The sequence below is a fragment of the Choloepus didactylus genome, chromosome 21 (genome assembly GCF_015220235.1).
Source record: "Choloepus didactylus isolate mChoDid1 chromosome 21, mChoDid1.pri, whole genome shotgun sequence".
Taxonomy (NCBI): Eukaryota; Metazoa; Chordata; class Mammalia; order Pilosa; family Megalonychidae; genus Choloepus; species Choloepus didactylus.
The window spans coordinates 22,610,320-22,627,689 of NC_051327.1; the positions used below are offsets into that span (position 1 = coordinate 22,610,320).

The window sequence follows — 17,370 nt, forward strand, 5'->3', positions numbered from 1 at the left end:
GTGTCTTCCACAATGAGAGAATGCAGTTGGCTGGATTTAATCCAATTAATCAGTTGAAGACTTATAAGCAAGACAGATAGAGGACCTTCATTTCTTGTTTGGCTGCCCAGTGAAGCATTTCCTGAGGAGTTCGTCGAAGTTGTTGGTTCGTTTCCTGAGGAGTTCATCGAACACGTTCGTTCGTTTCCTGAGGAGTTCGTCGAAGTTGCCAGTTCGTTTCCTGAGAAGTTCATCGGCCATCTTCCTTGGTGTTGACAGTTTGCTGACTGCTCTACAGAATTTGGACTTGTGCATACCTACAATTGTGAGTCATTTTTACCAATCTGATAGTCAGAGACACCTCTCACTGATTCTGTTTCCCTAGAGACCCCTAACTAATGCACTTGCCATTATTAACACCTTGTAATAGTGACATACATTGTTCTCGTTCATGTAAAGCCGTTCTTCTATTTGTATAATTAACCACCGTCATAGTCCACTCTGGTTTAACTAAATTATACAGTCCCAGTTTTTATCCTCTAGCTTGCCTTCTGGTGACATACATGACTCTAGCCTTACTGTTTTCAACCATACTCAAACACAGGTTCTTTAATTATACTTCAAGTATTTTGCTGCCATCACACAGTATTGTGCTATCCATTTCCTAACTTTTATAATCTACTTATTGTACTCCTTAAGCATTGATCACGCAATCTCTGCCTTCTTTCTAACTCCTGATAACCTGTGCTCTTTAATTTAACTCTCAAGAGTTTGCTCATTGTAATTAGTTCATGTTAGTGAGAACAGACAGTATTTGTCCTTTGGTCTCTGGCTTATTTCACTCTATGTAATTTCCTCAAGATTCATCCACGTTGTTGCATACGTCAAGACTTTTCTGTTTTACAGTGGCATAGTATTCTTCCAAGTATATATCTAGTAATGGGATTACTGGATTATACAGCAATTCTACTTAGCTTCATGAGGAACTGCCGCACTGCCTTCCAGAGTGGCCACACCATTTTACATTCCCACCAGCAGTGAATAACTGTACCTATTTCTCCACATCCTCTCCAGCACTTGTAGTTTTCTGTTTGTTTGTTTGTTTTATAATGGGGTTTCTAGTGGATGTGAGATGATATGTCATTGTGGTTTTGATTTGCTTTTCCTTAATAGCTAGTGAAGTTGAGCATCTTTTCATATGCTTTTGAGCCATTTGTATTTCCTCTTTAGAAAAGTGTCTATCCATGTCTTTTGCACATTTTTAAATTGGATTGTCTTTTTGTTGTTGTAGGATCTGTCTGTATTTTCGGGATATCAAACCCTTATCTGATATGTGGTTTCCAAATATTGTCTCCCATTGAGTAGGCTGCCTTTTTACTTTCCTGACAAAGTCCTTTGATGCACAAAAGTATTCAATTTTGAGGAGATCCCATTTATCTGTTTCTTCTTTAATTGCTTGTACGTTGGGTGTAAGGTCTAGGAAACACCTCCTACCACAAGAGCTTTGAGATATTTCTTTACATTTTCTTCTAAAAGTTTTATGGTCTTATCTCTAGTGTTTAGGTCTTTGATCCATTCTGAGTTAATTTTTGTATATGGTGTGAGGTAGGCATCCTCTTTCATTCTTTTGGACATGGATATCCAGTTTTCCAAGCACCATTTGTTGAAGAGGCTGTTCTGTCCCAGTTGAGTGGACTTGGCTGCCTTATTAAAATTCAATTGTCTATAGATGAGAGGATTTATTTCTGAACTCTCAATTCAATTCCATTGGTCAGTATATCTGTCTTTATGCCAGTGCCATGCTGTTCTGACCATTGTAGCTTTGTAATATATTTCAAAGTCAGTAGAGTGAGACCTCCCACTTCATTTTTCTTTCTCAAGATGTTTTTAACTATTTGGGGCACCCTGCCCTTCCAAATATATTTGATTATTGGTTTTTCTGTTTCTGCAAAGTAAGTTGTTGGGATTTTGATTGGTATTGCATTGAATCTATAAATCAGTTTGGGTAGAACTGACTTCTTACTTAGTCTTCCAGTTCATGAATGCGGTGTGTCCTTTCATTTACTTGAATTTGATTTCTTTTATCAATGTTTTGTAGTTTTCCTTACATAAGTCTTTTAGTTCTTTGTTAAGTTTATTCCCAAATATTTGATTCTTTTGGATGTTATTGTAAATGGATTTCCTCCTCACGTTGCTCATTATTAGTATATAGAAATACTACTGATTTTTGTGTGTTGACCTTGTATCCTGCCACTTTGCTGTACTTTTTAATCAGCTGTAGTAGCTTTGCTGTACATTTTTCGGGATTTTCTACATATAGGATCTTGTCATCTGCAAACAGTGCAAGTTTTGCTTCTTCCTTTCCAATTTGGTTGCCTTTTATTTCTTTTTCTTGCCTAATTACTCTAGCTAGAACATCCAGCACAGTGTTGAACAGCAGTGGTGACAGTGGGCATCCTTGTCTTGTTCCAGATCTTAGAGGGAGAGTATTCAGTCTGTCCCCGTTAAATATGTTAGCTGTGGGCTTTTCATATAGTCCCTTTATCATTTTGAGGAAGTTTCCTTCTATTCCTGTCCTTTGAAATGTTTTCATCAAGGAAGAATGCTCAGTTTTGTCAAGTGCCTTGTCTTCATCAATCGAGATGATCCTGTGGTTTTTCCCCCTTGATTTATTGATGTGGTGCATAACATTAGCTGATTTTCTTGTGTCGAATCACCCTTGCATACCTGGAATAAAACCTTCTTGGTTATGATGTGTAATTCTTTTAATGTGCTGCTGGATTCGATTTGCAAGTATTTTGTTGAGGATTTTTTTCATCTATATTCATTAAAGAGATTGGTCTCTAATTTTCTTTTCTTGTGGTATCTTTGTATATCTTTGGTATTAGGATGATGTTGGCATCATAGAATGAGTTAGGTAGCTGTCCTTCAATTTTGAAGAGTTTGAGCAGGATTGGTACTAGTTCTCCCAGTGTACGCACAAGTGTTCTCTGCCCTTACCAGGACCAAGTACCTGCACTGGGAGTACAAGCTGGCTCTGTATCAAGCTGGAGAGGGGTTGGGTAGGGCCGGCCAGGGCTCCATGAGAGCCGACGGCTTTTAAGTAGCCTTTTCTTCGATTCTGTGCTTGCCCTGTTACTGCATTCCTTAACTGTTTTGTGAAGCTTTGAGAAAGGTATTTCTGCCAGTTCTTGCAGATTGTTGAAAGCTTCTCTAGGGGGCAGAGTTCTGAAGGGTCTCACTTCAGCTTCTTCATGGGAGGAGGCGCCTCATTTTAGCTTTTAATTTTATTATCTCTGTTATCCTCTCATTCAAGACAAATATCATATGCTTCAGCTGTCCAGTGAATATCATTCCCTCAACGTACACTCCTACCTTATAGTTGGATAGAATTTTAATTTTGGCTTTTAAACAACTCAGTCAATTTTTTCTTAAATCTTTGTGCCACAGACATTAGTTATTAAAATTGAGACCCTATGTTATTATTTTCTGTGCTGTACAAGGTTTCTGTAATCCAACCCCTTCCCTCTGGATTCATGTTTCTATTTGATAGAGTTCATCTTTTAACAGCTTTTTGAATGAGAATCTCAAGGGGGTAAACTTTCTTGGTTTTTGAATGTCTGAAGATAGTTTCATCCTGCCCCTACTCTTGAATGATTTAATTGATTATAGAACTTTAGGTTAACAATTATTTTTTCTTTCCTTTTGAGAGACAGTGTTCCATTATCTTTAGGCATTAACTACTTCTTATGAGGAGTTGATTTTTTCCTGCATTTTTATCTCTGGTAATTTTGTGTATGTGTGTGTGGCTTAAAATAACAATGTTTATTATTTTCTACAATTGTGTGGGTTAACTGGGCTCAGCCAGGCTGTGCTTCTGTACCACATCTGTAAGCTAGGTTACTCATGCTGTTACGTGCATTCAGCTAAGCAGCTCGTTCAAAATGGGTTCTCATATTCTAGACTCTCTCTTTCCCACGTGATTTTTTTTTTTTAAGAAACAAAGTTTATTTGAATATGAATAAGACAATCAGCACAAAGTACTTTTCATACACCTGATAACAAATTTATGAATTTTACATACCTTGTATGTTGTACTTCTATTAGACGCAAGGTTACAGCTGGCTAATACATGCCCACTGGTGGTTTCTGAAAGTTCCTTAGTTTTGTTATTTTTTTTTTTCATATCCATGTTCGTAATCATATGGTCAGTTTCCGAGCCCACATGCCACTCAGTTGAAGAAATATTACAAGAAGCACTACCAAAGGAGGGTCTGAGCTCTTGGGAAATTAGATGCATTGTCTCCTAGCAGCATTCAGGTGCCACTTTACACAAAAACAACTCAGATAGACCTCAGGTCAACATGTTTGAGGTCTTGTCATAACCACCGTTTCAAAAATAAACAGAAACCCACTTTCAAATGAAAATTGACATGCTGTTAATGTGCATGCTGGATACACAAAAATCATTAAATACAAATTGAGACTGTACATCAAAATTGAATGGGGCATAAAGTACCAACCTGCTTCTGCACACAGAGTACAAACTTCTCCTAAATGTTAGCCCAAACTTGTTTAAATTTCATTATGATTAAAGTTTGCGTAAAGGAAATATATTCCCAACACCACAGTGTTTGTTGTAAACCCAGAGACTCTTTTTAATATAAGAAAAGGGATTTTTTTGTAACCCCCAAGCATCAGAGAGTATTACATGAAATGGGAAAAGGTGCTATGTTAGACAGAGTTTTAACATTTTAAGAGACTGGATGATAGACGCTCATAAAGGTAAAATCAATAATATTTTTAATCAGTGTAACTGAGGCAGGAAATGATCCCCAAAACAATACCTGTGAAAAAATTGGCACATAAGTAGAAACAGCTAATTATACACAGTTGGGTTTTTCTGTTTTGAGGACCCTATTTCCTCTAGTGGATTTCCTATCTCAAGTATTCAGTTGCAGAATTCAGGCAAGATCTGGCTATAGGAGGGAGTGACGGCTGCCTATTTGAGAACAACCACACTGTTCATGGGGACATGTTTGTGGCCTGGGTTTTCAGTGTGACGTTGTGTCAAATTGTGCTAAATATGTTTGCAAAGAACTCTTCTTGTATCTCCAACCAAGAACTACATCCCTTTGATAGTTAAAGGACAAACTTTTAAAATATGAATGTATTTGGATTGTTTATGCTACAGGCCAACTTTACATAGTCCACTATACTCACTGACAACAAGAATAAAGCCAGAAGCAAGAAACCTACTTGAATATATTGCACCTATCGCATCAAGAATGAACAGTGCAACTCAGAGACAGTTTCATTTTCCTTGACAAATAAGGTGTCTTTTAAATACCTCCATGGCTCACAAAAGAGATCCAGAGTTAATTACACCAACATTTAAGAAAGTAAGAACAATGACTAAATAATGCAAGACTTCGGGAATGTCTGTTTAGAATCCTTTCCTCAGCAGCAAACAAAGACAGCTATATTTATTAAGGCCACCCATGCTTAAATTCACTGTTTGCGCTTTAAAAATGCAGATTTTCATCTCCCACTTGCATACCCATGAAGGGCTTCTTCTGTTGACAAGAAATTGGATCAATATAGAAGGTCACATATTTGCCCGACTCAGTCATGAGTTGTATAAAGTTAAAACAACTTTTTTTTTTTTTTAAATCTCAGAGGAAGCAGTAGGAGTTTAATTCTCCTTAGTACCACATCATTATGTAAAAGACCTCAAAATTTGGTCTCCTTCCCTGGCATGTGCTTTAAATAATGACTTCGTACTGACATACATGTTGTGTAGAGCTATATACAGATACACAGCTTTGTGATTGCTCCTCATTCATCAATGTTTTCATGTTTGATGCTGAAAATGCTTTGAAATCCATGTCGGAGACCATTTTAAAAATGCAGAGTCAGCCTTCATTTACAGAAGATCTAAGCTCACATTGTTTGCACAGCAATTGGAACTTGAAATGTGAATGAGTCCCAGCGTCTTCATGGATACCTGCATGTACGGGAATGATAAACTGAGGCTGGGTCCTGTCCCCACTGTGAGGACATGTGGGACACTTGGGATAGATGTATGCAGATGCCTCAGGCTTTCGCCACTCTTCAGTACAAAGGCAGGGTAGATAAAATGATGAATGATCAAATTTAGATGCGCAATGCATTGGCAGAGACACATACCTTGTTCTTATAAGGTGATTTCTTGGCAATTATTAGTGATTTAAAAATTGATTTCATTTCCAGCCTGGTCCAGAGGTAACTACTGGTTACACCACCAAAATATTTTTCTTCGAACAGCAAATTAAAGATAGAGAAGGATAAAGGTTCGCAAATTTTGGTGTTTTAGTTTCTTTGCCAAGCAGTCCATGCATCTTGGTACACAAACACTCTCAACCCCACTCACTCACAGGAAATTTACACTTTTTGATACTCTAATGCAATAGGAATGACCTGTTTGTCTGAACCAGCAGAATAACTGGAGATGAAACTAGTCCACCAGAAGCTGAACCTACAGTAAAAATCCTGTGAAGTTCAAATTTATCCAGTGATATTTAACATAAATTAAATGTTATCAAATAATGACTTTTAGAAGAGATGATTGCATTTTAAATGCATGAATCCCAATGGGAAAAAAATGGAGGATGTCTCATTTTTCTCTTCCTCTGGGTACTTCGTTTCCAACGTAGTCACATGAGATGAAGGAAATATTAAGTCCAACAGAAACATGCCCTGTAATGAAAGTGAAAACTCCTCTTCAGGTCTGATGAGTGGCTCCAGGTGGGGTGGACATTGAGGTGAGCCACACTGCCCCTTTCAGTCCACCAGCGTCAGGCGAGGCTCCACCCCGTCTCTCCACGTGACTTCTTGACATTCATTATCTTGCCCAAACTTCTTTACTTCTTGGTGACTTGCTTCCGGGAGGACAAGACAGCTGAAGCTGGAAAATGTCCAAATAAGGCATCATAAGGACGATGCTTTCTTCTCGAAGACTGGCTGCCTGTGATCCTTGTCTCTGCCACATGGCGAGGCGTGAGACAGTGTCTGCAGGTCTTTCCCTTTTCTTCTAGGTTTCTCTCTGGTAACTTTTTATTAGTTTGATGTTCTACTTCTTTATGATGTATTAATGTTTTATTTTTACTACTGCTCAAAAGATATACTTTATGTGAAGATTCATATTTTTTCCAGTTAGAAAAAATGATGTCAGTCATCTCTTCAAATGTTCTTTTACATCATTCCTTTCATTCTTTTTCTAAAACTTCCATTAGACTTTTGTTATAATCCTTCAGTTATCTATGACTTTTAACCTCTCTTTAACATTTTTTTTGAATTGAGGTATAATTTATATACAATGAAATGAGAAGATATCAAGGGTACTGTTTGATCACTTTTGACAAATGCATATAGCCATGTAACTTACAACTTCATCAAGCTATAGAACATTTACATTATTCCATTAAGTTCCTTCATGCTCTTCCCAGTTGTCAACCCCACCCCATCCCATCACTCCTGGAAACAATCCTGGGTTTCTTATCGCCATAGATTTCGTTTTTCCTATCTAGAACTTTATATACATTGAATATCAACCATGTGTTCTTTTGTGTTTGGTGTTTTGATGGTTAGGTTCATGTGTCAACTTGCCCAGGTAATGGTGCCCAGTTTCTGGTCAAGCAAGCACTGGCCTAACCATTACTGCAAGGACATTTCGTGGCTGGTTAATAAACCAGAAGGCTATTTTATTAAATCATCAGTCAACTGATTGCATCTGTGGCTGATTACATCTACAGGCAACTAAGAGAGTGTCTTCCAAAATGAGAGAATCCAATCAATTGAATTTAATCCAATTAGTTGAATACCTTTAAGGGGTAAGAGAGAACTTTTAATTTCTTCTTCAGCCAGCCAGTCTCTCCTGGCAACTTCATCAGAGTAGCCAGCTCACAGCCTGCCCCAAGGAATTCGGACTTGTGCATCCCCACAGTAGTGTGTGACACTTTTATAAAATTTCATATTTACAGATATCTCCTGTTGGTTCTGTTTCCCTAGAAAACCCTGACTGATACAGATGTCTTTCATTCAGCACACTGTTTTTGAGACTCATTCATATTGTCGTATGTATCAGGACTTCATTTCTTTTTACTGCTCAGTTGACTTGGTTTTATAAGTGTACTAACAATCATTTTTTCATTGACTGTTGATGGAAACCTGTACTACTTCCAGTTTTTGCCTATTATAAATAAAGCTGCTATGAACTTTCTTGTACAAGGCTTTTTGTGGATATATTTTTTAGTTTTACTTTGATAGATACATAGGAGTGGAATTGTTAGATTGTACATATATATTTAAATCACTGTAGAGGCATATTTAAATTTTAAGAAACTGCTGAACAGTTCTCTAAAGAGGTACCATTTTACATTTTAGCCATTGCAGTGAGTGGATAGTAGTATCTCATTTTTTATTCAGGGATCTTTGTCTGTTTTTTAAAAACTTTTACTGAGCTATAATTTACATAAAATCAAATCCATCCAGTTCATAGTATATTTCAATGAGTTTTGACTAACATATACATCCAAATGACTACTATTGCAATCAAGATAAAAACATGTCATAGATGGCGGATTAGGAGAGACAGACCAAAATTCTCCATGATGAACACTAGATAAGAGGACAGAAAGTGCTCCGGAAGAGCAGTTCCAGGGTTCCACCGCTGGGCAGGGACTTCTACACCCATAGCAAGTGTGCACTTGGAGAAGCCAAGAGACTGTTTTTAAGACCAGTGAGTGTTCAACTTGGAATGCCACTGGGGAATGGATGGCTGGAGCTGGCTGACAGCGTGCAGGGGAGCAGCCTTCCATGCCCCGGGCACCCTCCTCAGCACTTGGCTCAGGTGATAACCCTTTGCAGACCCATGGTCAAGAACCTCCATGCCAGGGACAGGTGGTTGGAGCAGGCAGACAAGTGTGGAAGGAGGCAACTTTCCACTCCCCATGCAGCCATTTTTACAGTTGGCTGGGGAGGTGGTCTTTCATAGCCCTGAGGCCAAGAGCTTCCTTGAGGGAATTCAGAATTTGGTGGGATTGTGACAGTGTCTACTCTTCTTCGATGGAAGCCTGCGGTGTGCACACCTAGAGGCAAGGGGCAAGGGCTCTGCACAGAAGTGCCAGGAGCCTTCCCCTAATCCCAAGGACTTGCGGGCATACAGCAGACAGGGACTTTGGGGCGTTTGAGCTGGAAGGTGAGGCACACAGGTCTACAGCCCCAGAGTACTCCACCCACAGCCCTGGGAACGGCCAGGACCACTGTGTTCTGGAGTGGACTTCCTGCCAGACTGCACTGGGCATGCCCCCCCCTTCCACAGGGCTAGCAGTCCCCAGTGCACACAGAAAATTGATTGGATTTCCACGTGGTTTGGACCCCCGCTCACTGCATAGATGAAGCTGGGGGAGAACTGGCTTGAGGGGAAGAGGGGGCTCAAGAGCACCATCTGATGGTAGGTCGGGGAAAGTGCACTCCACCAGGCTGTAGCTCTGCTAAATTATAGATAAATGTTCAAATAATCCTGCATATCCTAAAATAACCCTATCAAGATAAAGCAGATGTCAACAGAAAATTATAAAACATACGAAGAAACCAGAAGATATGGATAACCTAAACATTCAAATTAAAAAGCCAGAGGAGACACAGAACTTGGAGCAATTAATCGAAGTACACACAAAAACATCAAAGTCATGTCTCAGGATGTAAAGAACATAAGATGGAATACTATACAGCAGTAGGAAGGAATGAGGTTGTGAAACCTGTGACAACATGGATGAACCTTGAAGACATGCTGAGTGAAATAAGCCATATGCAAAAAGAGAGATATTGTATGTTACCACTAATGTGAACTCCGTGAAAAAAAAAAAGGTGTCTTATAATGTAGAATATAGGGAACCTAGAGCTAGACAGAAGCTAGTGAAGGGGGAATGATAATATGTGCAGAGAAGATAATGAGGGTGAAGTTAATGTTATGGGAGTGGTCAGGTGTGACTATGGTTTATTAATTGAATTATAAGTATCAGTGACGCATTGAAAGCAAACACGTCTGTAAATGGTTGTTTAAAGGCATGTAACCCGCAGAGTAGCACCACAAGCCTAAATGAGTGTTATCATCATATACCTATAAGGTATGACACTGATGCAGAGGGTCAACAACAGACTATAATTAGCAGCTGATAAGAACTCCGGGATGTATTATGTTATGATTAATGTTTAAAGTTGAGAGTGGTGATGATTGCACAACTAAGCGAACACAATGTAAGAACCTGACCGTTTATCTTGGGATAGAATATATATTAAGCAAAATTAGGAACCCACTACATAATAAGTCAAGCCCTCGACTTGAGCCTTGCTATTGTGAAATTTAGAGTTATAAATGGGAGTCTGAGCCTTCCTATAATTATGCCTGAGAGGCACCTCCAGGGAACCTCTTTTGTTGCTTAGATGTGGCCTTTCTCTCTCAGCCCAACTTGGCAAATAAATTCATTAACCCCCCACCTCCACCCCACGAGGGACATGACTCCCAGGGGAACGAATCTTCCTGGCGACATGGGACATGACTTGCAGGAATGAGCCTTGGCAGTGAGGGATTGAAAATGCATGCTTGACCAAAATGGGGGGAAAGAAAAGTAACAAGCTGAGGTCACCGTGGCTGAGAGACCCCAAATAGAGTCGAGAGGCTCTCCTGGAGGTTTCGCTTATGCAAGCTCCAGCTAGACATCCCAAATGGGCACAGTATGCCATGCCCCAACCCACAGTAGTCCCAAAATACCTAGGTCCCTATCTGAGAGTCTATGAAAGATTCACTCACTAAGTTTATCTCTCAGAAACTTAAATCCATCAGAGGGTTCCTATGCCAGACAAGTCCTAAAACCTAGAAGCAGCAGCCTCTTTAAGATCAACTGTCAGATGCAGCCCCCTTCCCCATACTGTCGACACCCCCTCTCAATATGAACAAGTTAGGTTGGTCATTGCCTAGACACCCCTGAAGATGGAGAAAGAGATTAAGTGAGAGGAAGGGGTAGCAACCAATAAGATAAGGGTTACCAAGGGCCTATGAATACTGAAATTTTATATAAATATAAATATATATATATATTTAGGTGCTTTATATATATGTATATATATTTTAGATGTTGGAATTACTGAAAGGAGGTAAATGACATGGTGAAACTGTAACCTACAACGTCCTTTGAAGTTTTCTCTATAGCTACTTGTTGAATTGTGCTTTGAAAGTCTTCACCTTTCAGTATATATCCTATATTGCATAATAAGGAGAGAACTGAAAGTGTGGAACTGTAACCAAAACAGTTTTTGAAATTACCTATATAACTGCTTGTTGAGTTGTACATTGACAGTTAACACCTTTCTGTTTGGATGTTATATTTTACAATAATGGAAATAGCTGAAGTTGTAGATTTGTGACCCATGATGTTCTTTGAAATTTGCTTTCTAACTACTCGTTAAATCATATTTTGAAAGTTATCACTGTTATGTATATATGTTAAAATTGTAAAATGCATTAATAAAACCTGTCATAACCCCAGAGGTTCCTTTGTTCCACTTTCCAATTAACCCACCCCCACCCCTTTTCCCCCTCTCCAGTAGACATGGTTTCTGTGGTCCCTATTATCCCCATATGAGTCCATCTTGGAAGTATTTCTCCTAACTTCTCAATCCTGGAATTCAGAATTCAGTATACCTGCAGCTTAGCACCTTCCTTAACTTCTGTATGTTTCTTTTCCATTGCTGGTCCATGGAGATATAGTATCTTTGTTTTAGTACAACTGTGTCTTTTTATTTTTTAAGGAAGGGAGGAGGGAGATTTCAATAATGTGGTCAAGTATATACCTACTATCCAGGTTTAACAAAGGTCGAGGTTTTGTACTATTTGCATTGAGTTTCTTTAAATCACACGCGCGTGCGCGCGCACACACACACACACACACTAGAAATGTACATGACTCAAGTCCAAAGCTTAGTTCCTTTTTACTCTTTTCCAGAAATAGCCACTGTCCTGAAGTTGATTTTTCATTCCCAGGCATATTGTATCTTTTGATTTAATATTTAAATATGTATTGAATGTATTTTAAAATTGTATAATCTTACATGAATGGTATCATGTTTATTTTCAAACTCTGCATTTTTTTTAGAATTATCCACGTAGTTATAGATCGTTCTAGTTAACTGTATTGTCTTGTTGTATAGATTTAATTTATCCATTCCTCTACTGATGTTCAGTGAGGTCATATCCAATTACTTGCTCTTACAACTCCTGCTGTAATGAACATCTTTGTCCATCTTCTCTATTCTGCATGTCCCTGGGGCACATGTACAAGTTTCTTTGGCTAATATACCTAGTAGTAGAATTGCTTTGTCACAGGTAATGTACATCGCCAACCTAGTATTGCCAGTTGCTCTCCAAAATGTCTGTTCTAATCTACTCTCCGCAGCAGCAATGTATAGAATTTTCCTTTTCTCAGAAACTTGCCATTTTTGCCACCCTAATGGTTTTAAAACATATGTCATTTTCTGATATGCTTTTTCCTGATAATTTATATGGTTAAGAATCTTTTCATGTTTATTGGCCATTTGGGTTTTCTTTTTCATGAATTGCCTGTTTATATCTTTTGCCCATTTTTGTTGTTACATTGTTTGTACCTGGATAATAAATTCTTTATCAGGTCTTTGTCTCTTTAATGTATAAATTTTTAAAAACTTTTCAGTGCAGTATATTCAGTCTTTTTTTGTTTGTTGTTTTGTTTGGGAGTGTTTTCAGCATAAGCTTAAAATACCCTTGGCCAAATATGTGGGAAGAGTTTTGATTCTCCCTCAATCTAAATGCTCCTTTTTCCTTCTTTTTCAGATCCTTAGGAACAGATGATCGTCATGTTTAAATATTAGCAAGCACATATGTGTATGTCTGCATTTGAAAATGGCAGAGGGAGGTAACAATGAAAAGGTAATTCGCTTGACCAACTTCCACTGCCACCGGGGACAAGGTAAATCATTTATTTGGTTTCTCATTTTCTCTTTTCCCTCATTGCTTTATTTTATTTTATTTTATTTTATTTTATTTATTTATTTTTTAATTAGTGAAGCTGTGGGTTTACAGAAAAATCATGCATAAAAATACAGGGCTCCCATATACCACCCTATTATTAACACCTTGCGTTGGAGTGGAACATTTGTTACAATTGCTGAAAACACATTTTTATGATTGACTATAGTCCATGATTTAACTTAGGGTTCACTGGGTTATACAGTTCCATGGATTTTCTTTTTTTTTTTTTTTTAAATTTTATTCTGGTAACATGCCACCTAAAAATTTCCCTTTTAACCACATTCAAAAATGTAATCCCTCATTGCTTTTTCCCTTAGTAGTACAGTTATATCTTGTTTGAAGTGAACGTTTGGACTATTTAGAATCCAGAGACATTTCATTTTTAGCCTTTATTACATCAGGCTTAAAATGACTTGTCAGACCAGAATACATATAAAATAGTAGTACCTGCAGGCATGGATGAAATTTTAAGAATCACAAGTAGTTTAATAAACTCCTAATTAGCTAGTGTAAAAGGGCTGTGAATGTGCAGTTAATTGATCCAAGACTTGGGATTATGGGATCAGTGGCAGGTTGTCTGATTTTAAAGGAATGGTGACTGCAAAAGAAAGCTCCTCCAGGCCTGCGTCATCTAAAAATGCTAATGGTGCTGCTGAAGCACTCTTGATTTCAGACCTTTCTTGATGTCCCCTTATGCCAGAAGATTCTGGTTTAGCCTCATGGGGAATTTTAGGAAATATTTTCTTTTGTCTTACAGTGTTTTATAACTAAAATTTTGGGAAATTTATTGACTCACATTTCTACAAAATTCCTAAATGAATATTAAACTTCCCAGCAAATCATAATTCACATTTAAACTTAGGCTAAAGAAAAAAAAATTCATGCTAATGAATAGGAAAGAATCCTTAATATATTTATTTTTTGAAGGATAAAGTCCATGGAAGAGATTGTACTGGGTTTTGTGTTTTTCTCACTGATAATATTTTATGCTTATGAATATGATTTTTTTTTTTTACAAGAGAGGGTAGATAATTTGTATTTGACTTTCAAAGCATTTAAAATTGAGCAAATTTTATTAAGCAAATAAATTGAAGAAAAATTACTCAAGCTATGCAACTTGTGAGTACAAGAGAAATACTGATTTTTAGGATTTTATCGGTAGCTTGTTTTAACTTGGTCATGATTGTGCCTATAATTTATTGTGACTCAGAAAGTTTTTTTTTTTGTTGTTTTTTTTTTTAATGCAATTTTATTGAGATATATTCACATACCATAAAATCATCCAAAGTGTACAATCAGTTCACAGTATCATCATATAGTTGTGCATTTGTCACCACAATCAATTTTTGAACACTTTCATTACTCCAAGAAATAAAAATAAGAATAAAAATAAAAAAGAATACCCAAAATATCTCATATTCCTTTTCCCCCCTATTATTCATTTACTTTTTTTCCCCCTTTTTTCTACTCATCTGTCCATACACTGGATAAAGGGACTGTGAGTCACAAGTTTCCACAACCACACACTCACCCATATAAACTATATATATATATATATATATATTTTTTTTTAATCTTCATTTTATTGAGATATGACTCAAAGTTTTAAATCTTGGTTATAACTTGTATATATGATCATTTCCAAATGAACATGTATATCAAATTAATGTTGTTGTTATTTTTAAATTGGGTTTTAAATACAATTGAACAGGGTTTCATTAAGAACACCTAGTTCTTTTTGGGAAATTAATTGACTCTGAAGTTATGTTTTCTGTTAGACAAATTGTATATACTCCACACCCATCATTGAGTTTTTTTTTTTTTTTTTTTTTTCAGGCATACAGAGTTGTTTTGTTTTTGTTAGTTGTGTTGATGATTTTTATTAATCAACCCATATAGGTTTTTTTAATCATCTTTATTGAGGTATGATTTGCATCCAATAAAATGCACACCTTTTAAGTTTGATGACTGTGGCTAAATGAATACAGCTTTGTAACTGCTGCCTCAGTAAATAAGTGGAACATTTCCACCTCCCTAAAAAGATTCCTTTGTGCTCCTTTGCAGTAAATCTCCACCCTACTTCTGGCCTCGGGAAACTGCCTATCTGCTTTTTGTCACTGTTGAAATTCATATGAATGGAACCATAAAGTAGATACTCGTTTGTGCCTTATTATTTTGCTCATTGTAATTTTTTTGAGATTCATGCGAGTTGTTGCATGTATCAGTAATTCATTCTTTTTTTTTTTTTAATTAAGTAATTATTCATTTGTTCATTCACAAATAAGAGAACTCTCCTAGACACTGGGATTCCAAACAGAATTAAATAAGCCTTCTCAGGATATCCCTTAGAATAGTGGGAAAGCACAAATAAATAAAAGTAATTACAACATTTTATAAGATCTGTAAAATAGAAGGGTGAATGCAATAATAGTATTTAGAAAAAGTATGTTTTTGGTGAACAGCATGTACTTATAACACAACGGAGATTATGGTTTAAAATAGGGCTTTTACAAAACTTCACATTCATCCTATTTTAAAGTTGTATGTGATCTCATTATTTTTATCTTCTGGATTTTTATTTATGATACTCTAGTATTATTTGTTTGCTTTTCTTTCCTGAATTTTCCCAAATTGATGACTTTCTTCTCCACATTTCTTTTCCTCTTCTTGGGGGTGGGTGACTTGAAAGTCATTTGTTGTGTTTTTACCCGTTTTACAGTCACTGTATTGACAAACTAGACAGGGATACCCCTGGAGTAAATGAAATCAGGCTTGCTTTTCTAAGATGTAAACAGGAAGTTATTATCATTCAGCAAGGCAGAGCGATGCAGGGTATGAATTTCTGGACTCCTAGGAGCCTATCTATCAGTTGTGGCTGGTGATGCTTGAATGAACTGTGGGCAGAGCTTCTGGAAGACTTCTACTATTCCTTTCTGAGATTGGTCTCAGGTGTCGTGGGCTGGAGAAGTTTTGCACATAGATGAGTCCAGTTTGGGCAGGAACCACTTCTGCCACCCTGGATGTGTCTCGTCAGCAGTTGGGTCCTCTCCAACATGACCACCCCCATTTTTCCAGGTCAGAAAAGCCTGGCCATGGGCATTCCTGAACCTAAAGCAGGGAGCGTGTTATGTCTCTTCCACATCATCCATCTCTGATCATGGTGCCATTACAGGGATCAGTGTCATTCACGGGTGTGGCTGTGAACTTCACCCAGGAGGAGTGGCAGCAGCTGGACCCTGTTCAGTGTTGTCTGATGTACTTTTTTTCTTTGAAAGCTGTAACCTTCATCCAGTGCCCTAAATATCACGTAGCAGAAGGACCTCAAATCAGGGTTACTGACACAGATGTTCCAGTTTCCATCAAGTCCATGGAAGCTCAAGCCACATGTGGGAGGAAGCCAGAAAACACCTCCCCAGACTCAGAATCCACCTGGCACCCAGCGAGCACTGGGTCTTGTCCCCTGGATGCAAGCTGTGGCCCTGGCCTGGCGCTCATGTCCATTCAGCAGACCCCAGAGTGAGGGGAGTCACCCACTGAGTGCCAGGGTCCGGGTGCTGTTGACCCCAGAGGCCTAAGTCTGGAGCAAGGGTTCCATCCTGGCAGCCACAGGTGCGACAGGAGGCAGCAGGTCGCGTGGCAATTCATTCTTTTTTAGTTGCTCAATAATATTCCACCTTATCTACCTAGAATTCTATACCAAGTGAATATAGGCTTAAAAAAAGTTTAAACAACAGGGATGAAAAAAGATGCATCATGCAAACAGTAGCCATGGCGTGTCTATATGATACCAGATAGATATTATATTATTATCTATCTAATATCTATATTAGATAGATATTAATAGTATCTAATAGATATCTAATCCTGATATTTAATAGATATATAATATCTATATTAAATAGATATTGTCTAATATCTATATTAATATTATAGATATTATTAGTGCCAAAAAGTATGACTAGGGAAAAAAGAGTTCATAATGTTAAAACAGTCAGTGCATGAGGAAGGTAACAATTCTAAATCTCTATAAAACTCGGTGACATGGTGTCAGAATATTTAAAAATTGACAGAACTAAGAGAAATGGACGAATCCACAATGATAATGGGAGATTTTAACATGTATTTCTTTCAATAACAGAGAGCCAAATATTTGTGCGGATTTTAAAGATTAGAAGAACATGATCAATAAAGTTGACATAATAGGCATTCATGGAATGCTATACCCAGTTTATTTCTACCAAAATTGGCCTTATTTTGAGTCACAGAACAGTTTCCATTTTGGAGGA

The 17,370-nt window shown here is 37.6% G+C and overlaps 1 protein-coding gene across 5 annotated transcripts in view; it reads left to right on the top strand.

Moving 5' to 3' along the window:
- RNF216 (ring finger protein 216) overlaps positions 1-17,370 on the top strand; it is a 185,566-nt gene that overhangs the window by 17,418 nt on the left and 150,778 nt on the right. For 4 of the 5 annotated variants that reach the window (XM_037815392.1, XM_037815395.1, XM_037815394.1 and 1 more), the window contains exon 2: positions 12,887-13,022. In XM_037815392.1, the coding sequence (XP_037671320.1) occupies positions 12,956-13,022 (67 nt within the window). In that variant the 5' untranslated portion in view covers positions 12,887-12,955. The remainder of the gene's footprint in view (positions 1-12,886; positions 13,023-17,370) is intronic. The other variant, XM_037815393.1, reaches the window with a different exon arrangement.